Below are 21,649 nucleotides of genomic sequence, written 5' to 3' on the forward strand. Positions count from 1 at the left end.
TTTTCTACAAAAAAAAAAGCCCTGTTCATTTCACTTATAATCCACCTTTCTTGTTCACTAAGGCTAAGGCGGCTTACAAAATTTAAAAGCATCACTGTAGGAACCATGCTATTTTTCGATTCTGTAAGCCGCCTCAGTCTCAGCCTTTTCTAATTGAATACAAATGAGAAAAGTGGACTATAAGTGAAATGAAGAACGATGCCATAGTACAGTATGAGCCGTACTGTCAGAAGTGTGGTAAGACTGTGTTACAGAATTAGAAACCAACACAATAAAAAAACAAAGACATGACACACCGTAAACAATGCCAAAAAAAAGAGAAAAGAAAGAATCAAAAGTTAAAAAACAATGCAGCAAGAACAAGATCTTGGAAGGGGGTTGCTGTGCAACAGTTAAATGTTCATTTCACAATGTGTCACATGCTGAGCACCGAGATCTCATAAAGTGGCTGTGATAAAGCAATAAATGTCAGTGTTTATTTATGTGCGCATTATAGGAAAAACGAACTGTTGGGAAATGTCTGGAGCCCGGGAAATCCAGGCCATGTGTGCTCCAGAAAGCAGACAGGGTTTTCGCTCAAGGACCCTGATGAAGAACGTGGGAAGAGGGCAACACAATACGAAGGCAGCCTACCAGGTGAGAAAAGACGAATCAAAGCTCTGGAGGACAGAGATGGAGATAAGGTATCTCTGGCAGGGGGAAAGCACCTTATTACAGAAGATCTAACAAGATCAGCCACCTGGTTCCCTCCAGGCAACTTCAGAACGAACATTTCAAGCTATAAAAAGTGCTGATATAGAAACATGCCCCATGATTTATGCACTGCTATCTCTTTTATGTGATGAAATGTTTTAGGTAAAACTAATTTTCTTTGAATGCGATGCCTGGGGCAGGAAGGAAGGGAGGGGAAAGCTAGGGGGGAAATTTCAATATGGACAAATTTCCCCACTTGAAGACCATTGAATACAAATTAAGCTCAAGGGAAATGGCTGCAAGGGATGTGGAATGTGGTTTGGGTAAGCAGCATTTTGGGGCTTTGCAAAAAAAGGACACATAATCGGGGGTCGTTTTGTAGAAAAATAGGTGGTGGAGTTCATCCAGAGATTGTTATGCAGCTGCACCTACTATTCAATGGACAAGGTAGGTGGGGAGGAAAAGGGGGAACCCTATGAAAGGTTCAGGAGCTGTGCTCCTGTAAGCTCCTGCTGAATCCAAGGCCTGCTCATAATCAGTATTTACATTTGATATTAACCAGGGTAATTGAGACTTTAGTGGGCTACAGCATGTCTCCAACAATTTGTGAAGGACTTCTCTGTCCCACTGCAGTCCATTGAGACCCCTCGACATTATACAGAGAGCCAGTTTGGTGTAGTGGTTAAGTGCGTGGACTCTTATTTGATTCCCCCCTCCTCCACTTGCAGCTGCTGGAATGGCCTTGGGTCAGCCATAGCCCTGGCAGAGGTTGTCCTTAAAAGGGCAGCTGCTGTGAGAGCCCTCTCCAGCCCCACCCACCTCACAGGGTGTCTGTTGTGGGGGAGGAAGGTAAAGGAGATTGTAAGCCGCTCTGAGACTCTTCGGAGTGGAGGGCGGGATATAAATCCAATATCTTCTTCTTCTACATGTCCAGGGCTTTTTTCTTTTTAAGCAGGAATGCACAGGAATGCAGTTTTGGCTGGCTTGGCATCAGGGGGTGTGGCCTAATATGCAAATGAATTCCTCCTTGGCTTTTTCTACAGAGAAGTCCTGTGTGAAACAATGGTGATGTCAGGGGGTGTGGCCTAGTATGCAAATGAGTTCCTTCTGGGCTTCCCCCCCCTGTACATGTCATACAGGGCCAAGAGGGAGCAGAGAAAATCAGCAGAAATCAACACTCCCTCTTCCGAAGACTTAAATGTCCTGAAGTCTTTGGAGCCTTGACTGTCCTCTATGCTTGAAAGTTACTTAGATGTCAAAATAATCTATGTTGTTTCCCTACCGGCAGCCCCCAAACCATGGTCCTTTTTTTCCTCCTTTCATCTGTGACTAAGCTGAATGGATCACTTTGTTCTAGAAGCTCCCCAGGTTTTATCTCATACATGCAGAATCCCATATTCTCACATACGCAAAGATGCACTTATCTCCCAGTATACATACTGGCATTCATTCCGTTCAAAGGCATCCTCCTAAAGGACATCCTGGGGATGAAGGCCATACGCTACACAACCGTGCAGAATGTTTTCGGTTAATCCCACTCTCGTCCTGCCAAAAGGCCTTCAATCAGCAGTTGCTCACTCCACATCTCACGGATAGCCAACTTTGCAATTAGGGTCGAACCAAAAGAGCCGCACAACCGGTGATTTCGCTGCAAATTTCGCTGCAAACATGTTCAACGGTCAAATTTACCCAGTTCACAGATGGCAATCTAATGCAAGTCATTCATTTGGTCTGTTCAGTTCATGCTCAGCAGCCACAAATGCCTGCAAACCAGTTTAATCACATTTGTGCAGAAGTGAGCAAGTGCAAAGCCCCTGCTCCTTCAGACTGAGTGGCAGCTATTAGCATCGCCAAGGTTCAGTTAGCCAAACATCAAGGGTAGTGTTGTTTAAAGAAATCATTTAGTGATGGGTGATTTATATGGTTACTGATTTACAGGGGCATAGCCAGGACTTTAAAAGTCAGAGGGCTTTTTAAAAAGTTGGGGAGCACCCGTTCCCATCCATTGTGGGGCTTGCCGCTTCTCAGAAGCTGTCTAGAGGAGGGGCAAAAAGCTGGAGGCTCTGAAAGTGGCCAAGTGGAGACAGCCAACCCTAAAATTTAGGACGAGGAGATGATGATCATGATATTGGATTTATATCCCGCCCTATACCCTGAATCTCAGAGTGGTCACAATCTCCTTTACCTCCCCCCCCACACACACACACACAACAGATACCCTGTGAGGCTTTCCAGATCAGGGCAAAATACAACATTTATTCATGACTGAATAATACCTGCCAGGGTTGGCAACACTTAGTGGGGCTTGGATATTTCAGAAACGTAGCTTCCTATTGCCTGCCTCTGCCTCTTGGCCCTGGTATTCCTTGGAGGTCTCCTTTCAAAGTACCTGACAGGGTTGGCCCTGTTTAGCTTCAGGGATCTGTTAAGATTGGGTTTGCCTGGGCTATCCAGGTCAGGACTAAACACAACGTTTATTCATGACTGATTCATATGATTTGTGAGTGATCTAATTGTCTAACAATTGCCAGCGGAGCAGAGCAGTTTTGCAGCCAGGATGGGGAAGCTGCAGACCTGTGTGAGAATGCACATGTGTGAAAAACCAATTACACACTGCACCGCGTGGTTACAGGACTGGATTAACAATTAGGCCAAGTAGGCACTGGCCTATGGGCCCCCATACCTTTAGGGGCCCTAGGCTGGCTTCCCCCCCATTTCCCCCCTGCTTGCAGCCCTCCCAGCCTGCACACACAGCCAGCAACTGAGCCACTCTTTGCCCAACTTGCCTGGTGTGGCTGGCATCATTGCCAAGTCTGCCTCTCTCTGCCTCTCCCCCACAGCTTTGTCAAAGGGGCTTTTAAGAGGAAGGCCTGGAGGCTGCAGTGATGGGGTGGGCACATGGGTGATGGGGCGGGCACTCCGACTCTGAGATAATTTTGGGGGGGGGGGCTGAAATTTCGACTGCCTAGGGGCCTCCACAGGGTTTAATCTGGCACTGCGTGGTTAGGAAGGAATACAGCGAAACAACCTGTCAAACACCCACAAACAGATCAATGAGCTATTAAACTGATGGTTGAAAAAAAAAAAGCAGGCCTGTTTGCAACCAGGGAGCAAGACAAACCTGCAGGTGTTGGCGCATTCCTAGGCATGACTCCTGTATGCCTTGCTTGTCACCCCACCGAACACATGCATGTGATAAAATGCAACTATTCACGTTAAATATATAATTACAGCCTTTTAAATTGCCAAAGCATCTCTGTCCATGTACAATTAACCAGTTAACTGGAGGGAAGGAAAGTGCATCCCTCTCTGCCTTCCTCCATGAAGCCCTCAGCATGAAGCACGGCAGGTTGGGTGGGAGAGCAAAGGTGCCATGGTGCACATGAACACAGGAATCTGCCTTACACTGAATCAGACCTTTGGTCCATCAAGGTCAGGTATTGTCTATTCAGGCTGGCTGGTAGCGGCTCCCTAGAAGTCATTCATATCACCTACCACTGATCCTTTTAACTGGAGATGTCGGGGGTTGAACCTGGGACCTTCTGCATGGAAAGCAGATGTTCTGCCACTGTGCCACAGCCCCTCCCCTCAGGTACTCAGAGGAAAAACTGTTGGCAGTGGAGAAAAGCCACCTGTGGCCACCTTGTTATTTTACTGGGTAACTGCTGTGGGTTTCCTCTCACTTCTGTGTGGCCAGCTTGCTGTCCTTCCAGCAGCCACCAGCAGAGTGCAGAGACTGCAGAGGAGGGTGGAGGAATGACATTGGAAAGGATGGGCCCTTTATTTCCATCTACAGCATGAGACCTGAAGCTCAGTGAGGCTTGCAACTTACCTGTCCTCTAGTCCTTTTGGTCGTTTTCTGTTCAAGCATGGAACCATCTGATTACCACAAGCCCAGCCATATAATGGCTTCACCTTCTAGGAACATGGGGCAGATGCCACAGATGGTGTGCCAGACACCACTGGCACCTGAGTCAGTCAAGTGAGTCAGTAATAAACATATGGAGCAGAGGTTCATCAGTGTCTATTAGTTACAAGATATAAATGGAACTCTCTATCTGGGGCAAGCGATGCTCTGTATTCTTGGTGCAGGGGTGGGGGCGACAGTGGGAGGGCTTCTAGTGTCCTGGCCCCACTGGTGGACCTTCTGATGGCATCTGGAGTTTTTGGTCATTGTGTGACAGAGTGTTAGACTGGATGGGCCATTGGTCTGATCCAACATGGCTTCTCTTATGTTCTTATCACTGCATTAGAATGTCCCTTCTGTAGAAATGGAGAGGGGGTTATGGCCTGACTTGTTAGACTCTTGAAGAGTACATCCCAGGCATTAATTATTCCTTCCCTTCAGCCTGAATTCCAGGGCACCAGCTCTGGCTCTCAACAGAGGCTCGCTCCTTTGTCTTCACATTGCCTGTGAAGTACAGACTGTTCTCTAGTCTGTTTCCACTGCAACACTCAAACCGGGCTCAAATGCTTTCTCGATCTTGTATAATCCAAATGAGAAAACTGGCGAGATTGCAAACAAACACGAACAGCGTGCTCTCTCTTCTGCATAAACAACATTCACAGGTCCAGCCTGGAAGGCATTTTCTGACACCAGCAGTGATATTGTAAACCGATGTCTCATGGAAATTGTGTCTTGCCCATACCATTCTGATGCAGGCAGGCATGGTGGGTATCACTAGGTCAGGAGACAAAGAATTAAGGAATACTTACTGGTGGCCCTTTGGGTCCTGGAAATCCATGGGAACCCTGTGGTCCAGGAGGTCCCTATGGAAAGAGGAGGGAAACCACTATGAGATGGGGTCGTGCATGCTCCGACTCTGTTGCCCTGGTCTTTGCCTTTCTCCCACCCCTTCCCAACATACAACTTGTCGTTCATTAGCAGAATTCAAATTTAAGTCCACTCTTATTCCTCCCAGTCACCAGGGCAGGAGTCTCCTCTGCTGCCCACAGAATTATGTTAATCTTCATCTGACTTCTGTAATGTTATGGGCTCTGCTTGTGGGATTTGCTTCTATGATGTCTGTACAAGGTGTTTTTTTTTTTAAAATCAAGACAGGAAAATGAAATCTTCAGACACTACTCTACCTTGTCTTCCCCTACCTGCAGAGAGCCGATTGTTCAGCTTACCTTTTCCCCTGCAATTCCAGGAGCCCCGTCATGGCCAGCATCACCCTGTTAGAAGAAAATCAAGTTGAGATGTGGCAGAACTGGAGGACCTCTTGGGAAACAATCTCCATAGAATCAGATTGATGAGAAACAACCTCTAAAGAATCACTTTGATGAGCCGAGAGGAAAAAGCTCCTAAACTTGAACCATTTTGCACTGCATGTCTGAATGTTCTTTCATATCCAAATATCCTTTCCTATAGCAAATTAGCATATTCACAGAAAGGATGTGATTTAATTTTCTCTCTGATGTTCTAGGTTTTGTTTTTGTATCAATGCAGGGGTGCGCTGAAAAAATACCAACATCCACATAGAGTTTGAAACCTACAGTCCTAGAAATTTCTGCATCATGTAATGTGGTTGAAACACTCAAGTAGATTGGAATAGGAGAAGAGTAGGTTTTAATAAGGGGTGGGCATGAACCAGGAAAACGTGGTTCATGACGGTTCATGGTTTGTGGCATGCCCTGTTTGCGAACCACGAACCATCACGAGCTTTTAAGAGCCATTGTTTCCAATGGAGGGGGGAAAACAGCGCCCCCTCAAAAAGCAAGGTCAATAGAAGCCTGAAAGAACAGAATTAAAGTTCCAAAGAATCCCTGCAGTAGAAACCAAAGATGAGAGGGCATTTTTGCAAATCCAGCAGAGCCAGTGCCACTGTGGCATTGCAAACCCGACAGGACTAAAGTCAAGCCAGAGAATGTCTGCAGTAGAAACTGAATGTGGTGGTGGTGGTGGGGCACTGTTACAAGCCCAGCAGAACCAGTGCAATATACTAGTGCCCAGCAGAACCTAGTGCCACTGTAGCAAAGCAAGTAATGTACCGTAGCAATGCATGTAATAGAGGACCAATAGCAAACCAGAGAATTCCTGCAGTACAAACTGAAGAGGGGGCATTTTTTCAGGCCCAGTACAATCAGTTCAGTGTACAGAATGCCCAGCAGAATCGAGTGCCACTGCAAGCTTAAAGGGACTGATTTCAAAGCAGAGTCACAAAAGAAATCCAAGGCGGGGGTGATTTTGCAGGGCCAGCACAACCAGTTACAATGTGCAGAATACCCAGCAAAACCCAGTGCCACCAGAACTGCAAGCTTAAAAGGACTGATCTCAAAGCAAAGTCACAAATCCAAGTTGGGGGGGGGTGCATTTTGCAAGTTCCTTGCAAGAAAATGGAAAGTAAACACAAAGGGAAGGGGAAACCCTCTTGAAACTGAAATGACTAGTTTGAAACTGACAGGAGTGTTTCCAGGGCTAGAGAATTCTGACCCCCATTGCTTTGAAGTTTGGTAAACATTTTGCCTGAGCAGAGACTGTCTGGAAATATACTCATTTACAAACCTGCTTGAATCTCCATGAGCTGCCCAATAGTTCATGGAAAGTTTATGCCAGTCGACCTGCCACAAACTTCAGTTTGCAGACCATGAACTGGCCAAAATTTGTCCTAAACTTTAGTTTGTGAGCCAGTTAGTGCCCATCCCTTGTTTTAATCTCCCACTCTCTTTAGCTTAAAGAGTCTCAAAACAGCTTACAATCACCTTCCCTTCCTCTTCCCACAACTGGTAGTTTGTGAGGCAGGTGGGGCTGAGAGAGTTCTGACAGAACTGTGACTGGCCCACAGTTTCATGCGGAAGAGGCTTCATGTGGAGGAGGAATGGGCAATCAAACCAGTTCTGCAGATTATAGTCTACCACTCTTAACCACAACACCAGGCTGGCTCTCATAACAATGAGCTCACATGGAGAATAGCAGACAGACACATACACTATAAAGCAGGCACCAAGAAACATACAAGAACACATGTACCTTGTACAGAAAACAGAAATACCTTTGGTCCTGGTTTTCCAGTGGGTCCTGGCAAGCCACGTTCTCCTGGAAGACCCTGGAAGGGGAGAAAGGACACAGGCTGGGTCTTGGAGGTTTTGGCAACACAATGGGACAGGTAACACGTCTAAATAAATTTACATTTATCACCAAAAACCAGAATATAGGTAATGCAAACACTGGGATGGAGGAGATTCAATTTCAGCTAAAAATTCAAATCTCGCAAATGATTTCACAGGATTAGGATTCATCCACATTGTGGCAGCTCTAGGACAAAATACAGACCCACTTTTGTGATGCAATGAAGAATGGTGGTATTCAGGGGTGGAATTCTAGCAGGAGTTCCTTTGCATATTAGGCCACACACCCCTGAATGTAGCCAATCCTCCAAGAGCTTCCAAGGTTCTTTTTTGTAAACTCTTGGAGGATTGGCTACATCAGAGAGGTGTGGCCTAATATGCAAAGGAGCTCGTGCTAGAATTCCATCCCTGGTGGTATTCTTTGTTGCATCACAGCAGTAAGGGTGAGTTCTAAGGAATATGGATGAGTTCTGCTAGCACCATTTGATGGCTAGTGAGCTTCTTGATGAGTTTTTTTTTTTTAAATACAAACTACTTTTTTTTTGTAGTAATCTTGGTATGTTCCTTCATGCTTTTCATCACACAGGGGCAGCATTCCCTGCAGCCCTGCTAATCAGCAGCTTATGATTTCCTGGATGTCCACCACAATCTCTTACCAGAACGAGGCTGCTCAGTCTGCCTTCCACTTGGTCATTCCAGGCCTTCCCACAAAATGTTTTGTGGACATCAGGGGTGGAATTCTAGCAGGAGCTGCTTTGCATATTAGGCCACACACCCTTGATATAGCCAGTCCTCCAAGAGCTTACAAAAAAAGAGCCCTGTAAGCTCTTGGAGGGTTGGCTAAATCAGGGGGTATGGCCTGATATGCAAAAGAGCTCCTGCTAGAATTCCACCTCTTGTGGACATTATCAGACACCTTTTTTCAAAGGCTACAGGAAGCGACTCGGCAAACTGTACACTTTCCACCCTGCCATAAGGGGCCACAGAAACCCTGTAAGCACCCTTTTCCAATACCAAGCCAAGAAAACAAGGTGACATTGTGGTGGGAGGAAAGGGCTCAGGATTGTCCATCAGTGGCATACAAAAATGCACAGGAACATAGTTCTGGCTGGCTTGGAACCAGGGGGTGTGGCCTAACATGCAAATGAGTTCCTTCTGGGCTTTTTCTACGAAAAATCTATGGCGGTGATGACAGCCACAGTATTTTGTCCTTATCCACTTCCTGTTTCTTCTCTCATCAGTATTTTCAAACTATTATAATCTTTTTTCCCCCAGTAGGTAGCTGTGAGTTAGATAGTGGCAAAATTTAAGCCTAGGAAGCCTCATTGCTCTGTCCAATCGTGTTTTTCCTTTTACTGCAAGTCCTAGAAGATTAGCCAATAAAATCTGAAAATAAAAGCAGACAAGTTTTCCTGGAACAGGCTTCCTTGGGAAGTGGTGGGCTCTTCTTCCTTGGAGGTTTTAAACAGAGGCTAGATGGCCATTTGACAACAATGAAGATCCTGTGAATTTAGGGGGAGGTGTTTGTGAGTTTCCTGCATTGTGCGGGGGGTTGGACTAGATAACCCTGAAGGTCCCTTCCAAAGCTATGATTCGAAGATTGTATGATTCTAAGAGCCACATCAAAGCCGCATGGATAGGCAAAAACTCACTGAGGGACCACGTTGCCCGGGCTGTCCCGCTTGACCTGCTTTACCCTAGAAAGAAAGATAAATAGAAACAGATCAGTAAGGGGAAAGAGAGGTAACCCCTCCTCTTTGATGCTTAGATCCAAACCCCATTTTTCAGGGAGATTATTATTACTATTAATTACATTTATAAACCACCCTCCCCCGAAGGGCTCAGGGCAAAGTACAACACTCAGTAAATACATATAAATCAATCAGTAACAATCAAATACAATTAAAACTAAATTACAGTTTAAAACCGCTAAAGCACAATAATATAAGTTAAAGTTTGCTCAGGTGGCGTGCACTATTCTCCTAGAGGCAGGCCTCGGATTCAGCAGGAGCTCACAGGAGAGCAGCTCCTGAACCTTTCTGAGGGTTCCCCCTCCTCCTCCCCACCTTGTCCATTGAATAGTAGGTGCAGCTGCATAACAATCCCTGGATAAGCTCCACCACCTATTTTTCTACAAAGGAAGGGGGCATAACGGAGGCCAGGCTCGATGACAATTCATTGCTGTCCTCAACCATACATGGGTAACCCTAAAAAAAAGGTAAAGGTAGTCCCCTGTGCAAGCACCAGTCGTTTCCGACTCTGGGGTGACGTTGCTTTCACGGCAGACTTTTTACGGGGTGGTTTGCCATTGCCTTCCCCAGTCATCTACACTCCCCCCCCCCACCCCAGCAAGCTGGGTACTCATTTTACCGACCTCAGAAGGATGGAAGGCTGAGTCAACTTGGAGCCAGCGACCTGAATCCAGCTTCCGCTGGGATTGAACTCAGGTCGTGAGCAGGGAGCTCAGACTGCAGTACTGCAGCTTTACTACTCTGCGCCACAGGGCTCTTATGGGTAATCCTAGTCTCTCCATTTCCTCACCCTTTCTTCATCTCCCTGATAATGTGTGATAGAATAATGACATCACTGCTTGTTTCTCAAGTCCCTGCAAGCAGCAGCCTATCAGAGAGAAGCAAGGAGGGCTACCTTGGATATAACTTGGATGTAGAAACTAAAGAACTTAAAAGTTTTCAATTCTGGGGAAGAAGGATTTTGGAATGTGGGGCTTTTTAATGTTTGGTTCTCTTTCTCTTTCATTTTTTCCTGGTGAATAGGTAAATATTGACAGTCTGCCTATTTAGAGAGATCAATCTGGTAGATTTGTTTTAACATATTTGTAGGTGAAATGTTTTAGTTAAAGACTGATAAAGTATTTGATTATACTGGAGATATATTATGCAATTTCTTATGAATAAAGAAAAAAATATTCATGTGCTTTTTTGATTACGCTTTTGGTTAGATTAATAATCTAATTTGTGCTAGTCATAGCTGCAAGTTAATTTAGTAAAATTGGAGGATGAGACACTTTGAGTTGTGTTTAAGAAGAATTGTTTAGTTGTACAATGCTTTACTAGTTTACTAAAAGAATTATCCTTTTTGTTTCTTTGTCCTGGTAAAAGAAGGAAGGTAACATTTAATGGAGATTGTTATACTTGTAGGTAGAAACATTAGAGTATTATATTGAGAGGTGGAGTTATAATTGATATATTTGTACTGGTTTCTGGTTTTTCCCATTCTGTATGTTCACTTTTCTTGCTTTTCCCCTTCTTTTACGTATTATCTGCAATGCTGCTGTCCTGTAGTAGTTTAAATCAATAAAACTTTTTAAAAACCGAACAGAGAGAAGCAAGGAAACATGAATGTGATGATGTCGTGTGCTTTTCCCACAAAACACTACTGGGCGAGGGGAGAGATATATGGGTCAGATCTCACATATAACTGTGGACATCCTCACAGGTCCATACTCAAAGGTGTTAATTCTGGAGTCATTATCTGCTGACTAGAAAACAGAGCAAATGGTTTAGGGAAGATTTCAGGAAAACAGGCAGGTGTATGAGAGCTCTCCAATGTTGTGTGGAAGTGGGGAGGGACCTTTTTTCCTATCTGCACCGAAGCTGGTCTGAATACCTGTTGTGGAATTGACAAAGGCCAGAAAAGACACCCATGCGCACATCCCTCATAATCCTAGTATCTTACACTGTATCTATGTAGATAGATCCAAGTGGGCAGCCGTGTCGGTCTGAAGTAGTAGAACGAAGTAGGAGTCAAGCAGCACCTTTAAGACCAACAAAGTTTTATTCTGAATGGAAGCTTTTGTGTGCTCTAAACACACTTCATCAGATGAGGAATCAGGTATGAGCAGAGCTACACACAGCTGGTAGGCAGTGGTTTAGAATGCAAAATGGTACAAATTTAAGATCCAATGACAGAATAGAAAAATTAACAAACTGAGCAAACCTTTGATCTGGGTAGCATGAGCATGAGAAAGCAATATTTTGACATGTTACTGTTTTATTGCTTTCTTTTTAAACGCTCATGCTACCCAGATCAAAGGTCTGCTCCATTTGTTAATTTTAGTATTCTGTCGTTGGATCTTAAATTTGTACCATTTTGCATTTTAAACCACTGCCTACCAGCTATATGTAGCTCTGCTCACTGTACCTGATTCCTCATCTGGTGAAGTGTGCTTAGAGCACACGAAAGCTTCCATTCTGAATAAAACTTCATTGGTCTTAAAGGTGATACTTGACTCCTACTTTGTTACACCATATCTATGTGTTGCAAGCTGTTCTGGGATCTACTACTTAGATAGCTGGATATTTATCTTGGATATTTCACAACAGAAAGGTGGGCACAAAAATATATATACCAACCCCTCTCCCCCGTTGGCCGGAAAGCAGGGCACAGACGTAAGAAATAAACTTGCCCCATTAAATTCTTCTATTATAACTATAGAGCCAAACTTTCCATGTTGTACACATTCTGCTAAACTCATAACGCCTGGTTGCTGCGGGATCGCTGAATTTTTTGCTCAGCTCCCATCTTTTGGCTCAAGCAGGGAAGATCTGTACAGCTGTTGTTTGTTGAAGGTTTTATTCAGTCCAGACTGTTTAAGCTGTTACAAGCTCTCCTTTGTATTCCCACAACTGATGTCCTTATCTCACTTCCAGTGGGAAAACTTGGTCAACTGACCAGTCTTTACTTCCAAAGCTGGCTCCGTCTTGATTTCCTCGTCCTTCACTCAGTTGTCCTTCAGTTGCCTCTCTCTGCACTTTTTTATGCAACATCACTTTTAGTTCTTTGCTTCTCTCAGCTTTCAGGCTGGCCTCCTGGTCTAAGCAAAGTTATCACATCACCTTCCCAGGGCAGGGCATTGACATGAATTAAGGTATTCACCTAAGAGCTGGACCAGAACCACAAGAGTAATTTAAAATGAAATTATAGATCAGGGGTGTCCAAACTTCCTTATCATAAGAGCCACCTAGATTAAATATCATATGTTTGAGAGCTGCAAGACATGAACAAATATTACACTCACGTCTTTATTAAAACTCTTAATACTTTCTTTGCACATAAAGATAATATAGGTATGTATGCACTTTACAACACAACCATAAGGCCAGCATAGGGAAAGGTTAGGGAATTATTTTTTGGCACCAGTGAAAAAAGGAAACACACATGAACTATATAAATCACTAACCACTGTTTATATAATTATGCATCTCTCTTTGCCTTGGCATCAAGGTTAGTAAATACAGCTTCTATAAGAGCTATGAAATTAAGGGGGAATCCTTAAGCCTGCATTAAGTTCCTCCTCAACCTCCAGGAGCCACACAATATGTGTGAAAGAGCCACATGTGACTCCCAAGACCAATTTGGCCACCCCTGTTATAGATACATGTGAGTATTACCTCTAAGCTGAGTTAGTGTGAGCTAGCTGTCTTAGCTGAGGAAGGATGGCCCCAGAGCAAACTAATCTATGCAGTAGTCAAATCGCTGGCTCAGAACTTCAATTCCAGTAGAGGGAGCACTGCTGTGACCCTTCGAACGCATGGTCTATTAATGCTTAAGAATTATTCTAAACTGGAAACCTGTGCCAATTCAAAATGCGGAATTTTTAAAGTTCACAACAGGACAAATATAAACTTATCTGACCATCCCATTTTATTCCTTACCCTGCCTCCAACTAGCTCAGAACATGGTTCTTTCCCTCCTGGATTTTATTCTTACCTGTGAGGTAGATGAGAGACAGAGGGCGTTTTCGCACTCACCTTCAGCCGGCGCGACCCCCCTCTTCACCGCGCAGGATCTGCACGGATTTCACACTAAACACTGCGGAGCAGCCGGAAGAGCCGGAAAGTCCCAGCGCTTTTGCCGCACAAACGGAAACTGCTTTTTGGCGGTTTACGTTTGCGCCGCAAAAGCGCCGGGACTTTCCGGCTCTTCCGGCTGCTCCGCGGCGTTTAGTGCGAAATCCGTGCAGATCCTGCGCGGTGAAGAGGGGGGTCGCGCCTGCTGAAGGTGAGTGCGAAAACGCCCAGAGAGACTGGCCCATGGTTACCCAGAGCTTCAGAGCAGAGTGCTGCAGATTTGAATGCAGCTAGGTTCCCCCAGTTCTAGCATGTGATGCACTTCAGTACACTGGCTTCTGGTTCAAAAATTATTTATGTACTGTATTTACAGCCTGCCTTTCTCTCTGAGACTCAAGTTGGGTTACAAGGTGTACCACTGTATTCAATGCATTCTTTTAGGCTGAAACACAGGACTTTGTGCTGAAGCCAGACACTTCCCACTAGCACGAAACATATTATTGAAAAAGTTACGAGCCAAACCAGAATGTGAAAATGTGCCACAAATTCAAAATTGCTCCAAATTAAAAAAAAAAAAGTGTTTTGGCACGATGGTCTGAAATCTAAGAAGGTCTTTTCTTCAAATTCATTTAAATCCCCCATACACCTCCTTTCCTATGATCTGCAATGAAGAGAAGAAGCTGTGGCTCAATAGCAGAGCCTCTGCTTTCCATGCAGAAGATCACAGGTTCAATCCCCAGCATCCCCAGTTAAAAGGATCGGGTTGTCGGTGATGTGAAAGTTATACTTTAGATCTCAGAAAGGCACAGCCAATCAGGGTACACAACACTGAGCTTGATAAGCTAATTATCTGGATGGATATAGGGTAGTTTCAAGCATGTGAGCAGAAGAATGGAAAGAAGAGTCCTAGTAGATCAGATCAAGATGCAGCTGTCCCAGTTTCCTACATCTGCCAATGGCCAACCAGATGCTTCTGTGAAGCCCACACAGAAATCATAAAAGTGGTAGAACTAGGAGCTATTCAGAGCTGTCTTGTATCTGAACTGGGTGGTTTCACTTCCCTATTCTAGTGAATGTGGTGGCGGAAAGTGTCGTCAAGTCACGGGCAATGGTGACTTATGGCAGCCCTGTAGGGTTTTCAAGGCATGAGATGTTCGGAAGTGGTCTCCTTGGCGGTCTCTCATCCAAGTAGCAACCAGGACTGTCCCTGTTTAGCTTCTGAGATTAGACTAGCCTGGGCCATCCAGATCAGGGCTTCTGGTGAATAGTAAAAAAGGTAAAGGTAGTCCCCTGTGCAAGCACCAGTCGTTTTCAACTCTGGGGTGATGTTGCTTTCACAACGTTTTCACGGCAGACTTTTTACAGGGTGGTTTGCCATTGCCTTCCCCAATAATCTACATTCCCCCCCCCCTTCCCTGCAAGCTTGGTACTCATTTTACCAACCTTGGAACGATGGAAGGCTGAGTCAACTTGAGCCGGTTACCTGAACCAGCTTCCGCTGGGGTCAGGTGGTGAGCAGAGGGCTCCGAATGCAGTACATTCTGCGCCACGGGGCTATTACTGGTGAATGGGCACTGATATAAATGTATACTCTGCATAACGGCTGATGATGAAATGGCCAACTGAGGAGTCTTCTCCAGTCTTATGCACTGGCATAAGAGAGAGGCGAGAAATCCATGTTGGGATGCCGTCCCCTTTCAGCATGCCCTGAACACACCTTCCCCATTTGCTGTGCCTTCAAGATTCAGTTCCCAGCTCCACTCACTCACCCGCTTGCCTTTCTCTCCAATGAGGCCCAGAGGCCCTGGAAATCCAGTCGAGCCCTGTGGGAAGAGTATAGCAGATGATGACCAAGGGCAACAATTCCTTTCTTCAGCCTCACACATCCCTCACACTCACCTTCGGTCCCTGGCGTCCGGGGTGGCCTGGCAAGCCCGGCACGCCCAACTTTCCCTAAAGGAAGAAGAGGCAGTCAGAGCCTGGATTAGCCCAAGGGGAAGAAATAAAAACAGACACCAGGAGGGAAATGGAGATCGCTCCTCACCTTCTCACCAGCTGGGCCAAGTGGACCAGCTTCCCCCAAAGGACCTGCTTGCCCTTTCAGGCCCTCGGGGCCATCCTCGCCACGTATCCCCAGTGGGCCACCATCACCCTTTTGAGAAATGAAAAGGTTAAGCGAATCTATGGTAACAGCCTGGGCTTTTTTTGTAGCAGGAACTCCTTTGTGTATCAGGCCACACACCCCTGATGTAGCCAATCCTCCAAGAGCTTACAGGGCTCTTCTTACAGGGCCTACTGTAAGCTCCAGGAGGATTGGCTACATCAGGGAGGTGTAGCTTAATATGTAAAGGAGTTCCCGCAAAAAAAAAAGCCTTGGTCACAGCAATTGTAGGACTCTAGGCTTAAAAGATGCTCACACTGCATGTTAAGAGAGATCCCTCCATCACCCCCATCTAGGCGCTAGCACTTTGGAAAATGATGCAGGTCAGTGCAAGAACATTTTGGAACTTGACTACTTGGCACTTTTTTTTTTTGCAAAAAAGCATAATTTGTTATGGGGTGGGCAGAGAACCTTTTGTAGAATTTACAGCACGTTGTTCTTAGCTACTAGAAGCAAACACTTGGAGCCCAGTGCTCTGAGATACTGAGATTTTTGAGGCTCTTAAGTTTTTTCCAGCCTTTTTTGGAATGAGGCGCCCCAAACCAAAACTCTGCAAGGCGCAGTGTTTTGTTCTTGTGCTTAATTACCTCAAACTGAAAGAAAGTATATAACAAAGTATAACAATGGTGCCAAGTTTACAGTTAAGCTTCTATAAAAAGTTTCCAAATATCTAAAATTATATCCTTGAGCAATTGTCTATATGTTGTTGTTATTATTGTTGTTGTTATTAAAATTTATGAATCGCCTCATCCCAGCCAATGCTGGGCTCTAGGCGATGTACAACAAAAGGTACATATAAAAATCAATAAAACCAGTAATTTAAAACAGTTGCAACCCAATGAACCTACTTTATAGTGTGCTGTAATTCTGCTTTCCAGGAATTGGGAGAAGTTTCCCCCTTAAGTAGAGGGGGGTGGGGTGCCAGACGGGCAGCCGTCGCTATCCTCAAACAAAAGCCTGGCGGAACATCTCTGTTTTGCAGGCCCTGTGGAATTGTAAAAGATCCCGCAGGGCCCTAGTGTCTTCCAGCAGAGAGTTCCACCAGGTTGGGGCCAGGACTGAAAAAATTAAAATGTTGATATGGCTGTAAAGTCCTCCATCATTTTTATATGGTTTCATTTTTGAACATGACCAATAAAGCATCTTGGGGATTCAATGTTTTCCTAACAAACCCAATGCGGGAATTGGAGGGCAACTGGATACTGGCTAGAGCAAGCTAAATCTTGCCCTACCATCCCAAGATGCTCTTGTGCCAACACGCAGCAGCGTTCCTTGGGCAGCATAGTCTTATATTTCCTCACTACAAAAGCCAAGACACTGCTTGCTATGCACAGATGTAGGACTGATATCATTATAGCCCATGGGACACCTCCCCTCTCTTGGATGATGGTAGTCATGAAGGAGTCTGAATGGAAGCCCCTCTTACACTTTGAAAACATCAGGCACAGTGGGAAGGGTATAGCTCACCCGGTCACCTTTGGGTCCCATATCACCCTTGAAGCCAGGGAATCCATCTTCTCCCTGTTAAGGGACGAAAGATCAACATAGATAGAAAGTAAGTACCTGGCTAGCCAATTCTGACACTAAGGAAGAGAAAAAAATGCATATCTACCCTGCCCTAGTAAGAGCCCTGTGGCGCAGAGTGGTAAAGCTGCAGTACTGCAGTCCTAAGATCTGCTCACGACCTGAGGTCAATCCTGGAGGAAGCTAGGTTTCAGGTAGCCAGCTTGAGGTTGACTCAGCCTTCCATCCTTCCGAGGTCGGTCAAATGAGTACTTAGCTTGCTGAGGGGGAAGTGTAGATGACCAGGGAAGGCAATGGCAAACCACCCCATAAAAAGTCTGCCATGAAAACATTGTGAAAGCAACGTCACCCCAGAGTCGGAAATGACTGCTGCTTGCACAGGGGACTATTTTTACCTTTTTTATCTTACCCTGTCCTAGCTCAGAAATTCTCAGCTATGACAGCAACCCAATTTGGTTGATGAACATGGGTCTTTACCCTTGACTTGAACCTTTAGGAGTCTAGGAAGTGTTAGAACTTTCAGACGAGGGTGGGTTCCTAAAGCTCAGATTGGCTAGAAGTTGATATAAATTCCTACATTAGGCAAACCCATAGGATTTTCAAGGCAAAAGACTTTCAAGAGGTGGTTTGCCATTTTTTGCCTCTGTGTAGCAACCCAGGTATTCCTTGGTGGTCTCCCACCAAAATACTAACAGGGATGACCCTGCTTAGCTTCTGAGATCTGACAAGATCAGGCTAGCATGGGCAATCCAGGTCAGGGATGGCCTAAATCAGGTTCCCACAATATGATTGGGGAGCAGATGGTCAGCAAGCACATGAAGCAGTAACTTTGCTACACTAGCAGGTCTTGATCTGGTCAGCGTCTGGAGAGAAGACTTCATTAGGATACAGAAGGAGAAGGAGGAGAAGAAGGAGAAAAAGGAGAAGAAGAAATTGGATTTATATCCCACCCTATACTCTGAATCTCAGAGTCTCAGAGCGGTCACAGTCTCTTTTACCTCCCCCCCACCCAACAACATAAGCCATCATGAGTTCCATAATGGAAAGAAGATGGAAGATAAATGCCATATAATGTGCTAGCAAAATTCCAAATGTGTACCGTACACTCCCAATATGAATCTCTGTAACATTCCAAATGTTGGGCAGAAGGATTTTAGAATGGAGGGAACATTGCCATAAAATTCATCAGCTTGATTAAAAAGTATCCCTTGGCATCAAATGCCAAGAGCAAAACTGGCGGTTAGGGCGAGTGAAATAACAAAATTGGATGGATTTCGAATCTGTGCAAAGTTTCATCATAGCTAAGAACTACGTACTTTCCATCTTAAGCCATTCTGACAACATAACATTATTTTTACTTAGGAACTGACGCTAACACAGACCTCTTGGAATTGAAACCTAGATAGGTTTCTCAAGGGCAGTGTTAGACAATGGGTGTTCAGGGCAGCTGCCCTGGATCTCATGCTGGGGGTGTGTAAGAATCTAGGGTCAGTCCAAGCCTAATTCCAGGGTCAAAGTTCAGTCCAAAGGTCAGTTATCAAGACAGCAGAGTCTAATTCAGAGCATTACACAGGAAGCAAGGTCCAACAGTCTGAGGTCATTCACTACTGCAAGGAGGAAGATTATAGAGTGATAAGAACATAAAGGAAGCCATGTTGGATCAGGCCAATGGCCCATCCAGTCCAACACTCTGTAGCACACAGTGGTCGAAAAAACCAGACACCATCAGGAGGTCCATGAGTGGGGCCAGGACACTAGAAGCCATCCCACTGTGACCTGCCCCCCGCCCCTCAACACCAAGAATACAGAGCATCACTGCTCCAGACAGAGAATTCCAACAATGCGCTGTGGCTAATAGCCAATAGTCAGAGTCAAAAGCCAGTCCAAAGGCTGCAGTAACTGCACAGAGTTCAGAACTATGATCACTGGGTCAAGAGGCTGGTGATTTGTTGCTTCGGCATCAAGCAGTCTCCCTTGACTAGCTTTTATAGGCCTCTGCTGGAAGGTCTGACTTGCAGCCAGCAGCTTGGGTGTAACCCTGCAGCTACTCATCATCAGCAAACAGCTGGCCTCAGGCCAGGAGACGTGAGCTTTGTCTTCTTTCCTGAAGCTCCATTCTAAGCCTCCATCTCCAGAGCTCAAAGGATAAGGGCGACACTGGAGGGCTGGCAATGACCATCTGGTTTTCCTCTGTTGAAATGTGCTGGTGGCTCTGCATCAGCTGTTTGACTGTGAACCCTGACAAGCCTGAAGCTCATTTTATTGCTTGCCTGTTTCTGCTGGTTCAGAGCTGAGGCTCTTCTTCTCCTGAGGAGTCCTTGCTGTTGATGAGACCCAGCTGACCCATGCAGGGTGGCTGCCCCCCCATGGAGAAGGGAAAACAAAAAGAAGAGCAGGCTTGGGCAGTTGGCTCCACAGTGGCAGCCACTTGTGCCTGCCCTGTCCAAGGCTCAGGCAGCCACCTTCAGGCAATTGTGCCAGCAGCTCCTACTCGTTTTTTACAGAGTGAAGGCAGCCCCTTGCATGGCCCAGATGGGGTGGGGGTCCAGCAGTGCTAGCTGCAGTGATTCTGTGACCCCATCCTGGACTTTTGCCTAAAATTGCCCCTGGGGTTCCTGCTCTTTGGCTCTTTATACTCAGAATGAATTACATACAACAGAATCATAAGAGTATTATATGACCATGGAAAGTTCATTTCATCCCTACCCTGGTTCTTATACACACTGGCTTCTCCAGTGGAACACAGAGCAAAGATTACCATAAGTAGAGAGAGCAGAGGCAGACAAACGTGTACAGGGAGTGGATGAAATCCACAGGACCCCTGGCCTAGCTCCAACACCGAACTCCATCCCCCCTCCTATTGGGGACACTTACCTTCTCACCTTTGCTTCCTTTTAGACCCCTCACTCCAAAGGCCCCCTATGGGAATGAGGAAAAGAAAAACAAATTTCACTGGAAGAACATAGCTTCCTTTCCTTTCCTGCCCTGCCCTTCCCTGCTCTGCCCTGCCTAAAGCTCCAGGGGGGCCTGTGGGGGCCCCGTCTCCGTCTTTCAGGCAGGGCTCTCGACTCCCAACTTGGGTTCTCTGGGGTGCAGCCTGCTTTTTTCCCTTTTTGCTATGGCTAAGCCGGTGAAGCATCCCCAGTGGCAGCTGGAGCTGTAAGAGCTGAGCAAGGCACAGTGCACTGCAGCAGCAAAAGCAACAGGTGGAAAGGAGGGAGGCGAAGTAAGCTGTGTGGAATGGGCTGGGGGGGGGGAACAGATGGCTGCAAAGTGCTGGGGTGGGGGGAAAGGAGGTAGAAGGAAACCCCCCTGCTTCCACATCAGGTGCAGTCCCTTCTTGACTCCAAAGTTTTAGGGTTGGCTGCCGCAACTTGGCCACTTTCAGGGCCTCCAACTTTTGCCCCTACCCCAGAAAGCTTCTGAGAAATGGCAAGCCCCGCAGTGGATAGGAAAGGGTGCCCCCTGACTTTTTTAAAAGCCCACCCCCCCTTTTAAAATCCTGACTATGGCCCTGCTTCCTTTTCTTTCAAGTTCATGGATTCATAAATCTTGAGCAGCAGAAAATACTTATTCCTTATGTTTTGGATGCAAGGGCTAACAGGACTGAAGCATATTTTGCAATTGCTAAGGTATATTTAGGATCTTTATTGTTAATGAAAGGCTTAATAAAATGATGCCTTATATTTTCAAAAAAACCTACATTCGAGCAAGGCATGAAAGGATGTATTGATCCTATTAAGACCACAAGGGCAAATTCTGTCGGAATACAGCATATTTTTTTTTTTAAAAAAATCTCCCCTGTAAAACCACTGTAGGTATAATATTCAATCTTGCAAACAGGAAAGCTCTGCAATATCGTGAGATGGACAGATAGTACCTGTATTGATTTTGGAAAAGAAAGACCAAAAGATAGGAGTGAACAAACTCTGCAGGCTCTCCGAATCAAGCTGCTATGGTCGATTTCTAGGACACGGCTTTTAATCATAGAAGATGCTTTGGATTTGCCCATCTCAAAAGTATCATCAATTGACATTCCAGCTATCATCGGTTTCTCAGCCAAGGCCATAGCCAGCATCGCGTATTTACGCCAGAGTCATCCTCCTAGTCTACCAGGGGATTGTTGGATCTGGGGCCACCTGGGAAAGTACAGAGCCCAGAGGGACAAGACCAACAGTGCAATCCTATAGAGAAAGTAACTTTGTTTAGGATTGCAATTTGAAAACTCAGGCCAGATGAGAAGCACTTGGCTTTGAAGATACTCGGCTTTGAATCTTGCACAAAAGAACCTTACCCTCTGTATGTTTTTATGCTGCCAAGTCGCTTCCAACTTATGGTGACTGAAAAGTAGTGGGTCTGATGCTATAGTGCAGGGGTGTCAAACATGCAG

General features: G+C 45.5%; 1 protein-coding gene across 1 annotated transcript in view; it reads right to left on the minus strand.

Annotated features, from left to right (window-relative positions):
- Window positions 1-21,649, minus strand: part of COL5A3 (collagen type V alpha 3 chain) — a 241,941-nt gene that overhangs the window by 78,779 nt on the left and 141,513 nt on the right. The window contains exons 28-36 of the mRNA XM_060253306.1: window positions 20,134-20,178; window positions 17,203-17,256; window positions 15,619-15,726; window positions 15,474-15,527; window positions 15,344-15,397; window positions 9,417-9,461; window positions 7,689-7,742; window positions 5,827-5,871; window positions 5,410-5,463 (exon numbers count right to left, since the gene is read on the minus strand). Coding sequence (XP_060109289.1) covers window positions 5,410-5,463; window positions 5,827-5,871; window positions 7,689-7,742; window positions 9,417-9,461; window positions 15,344-15,397; window positions 15,474-15,527; window positions 15,619-15,726; window positions 17,203-17,256; window positions 20,134-20,178 — 513 coding nt within the window. The remainder of the gene's footprint in view (window positions 1-5,409; window positions 5,464-5,826; window positions 5,872-7,688; window positions 7,743-9,416; window positions 9,462-15,343; window positions 15,398-15,473; window positions 15,528-15,618; window positions 15,727-17,202; window positions 17,257-20,133; window positions 20,179-21,649) is intronic.

This window comes from Heteronotia binoei, chromosome 13, assembly GCF_032191835.1.
Source record: "Heteronotia binoei isolate CCM8104 ecotype False Entrance Well chromosome 13, APGP_CSIRO_Hbin_v1, whole genome shotgun sequence".
NCBI lineage: Eukaryota > Metazoa > Chordata > Lepidosauria > Squamata > Gekkonidae > Heteronotia > Heteronotia binoei.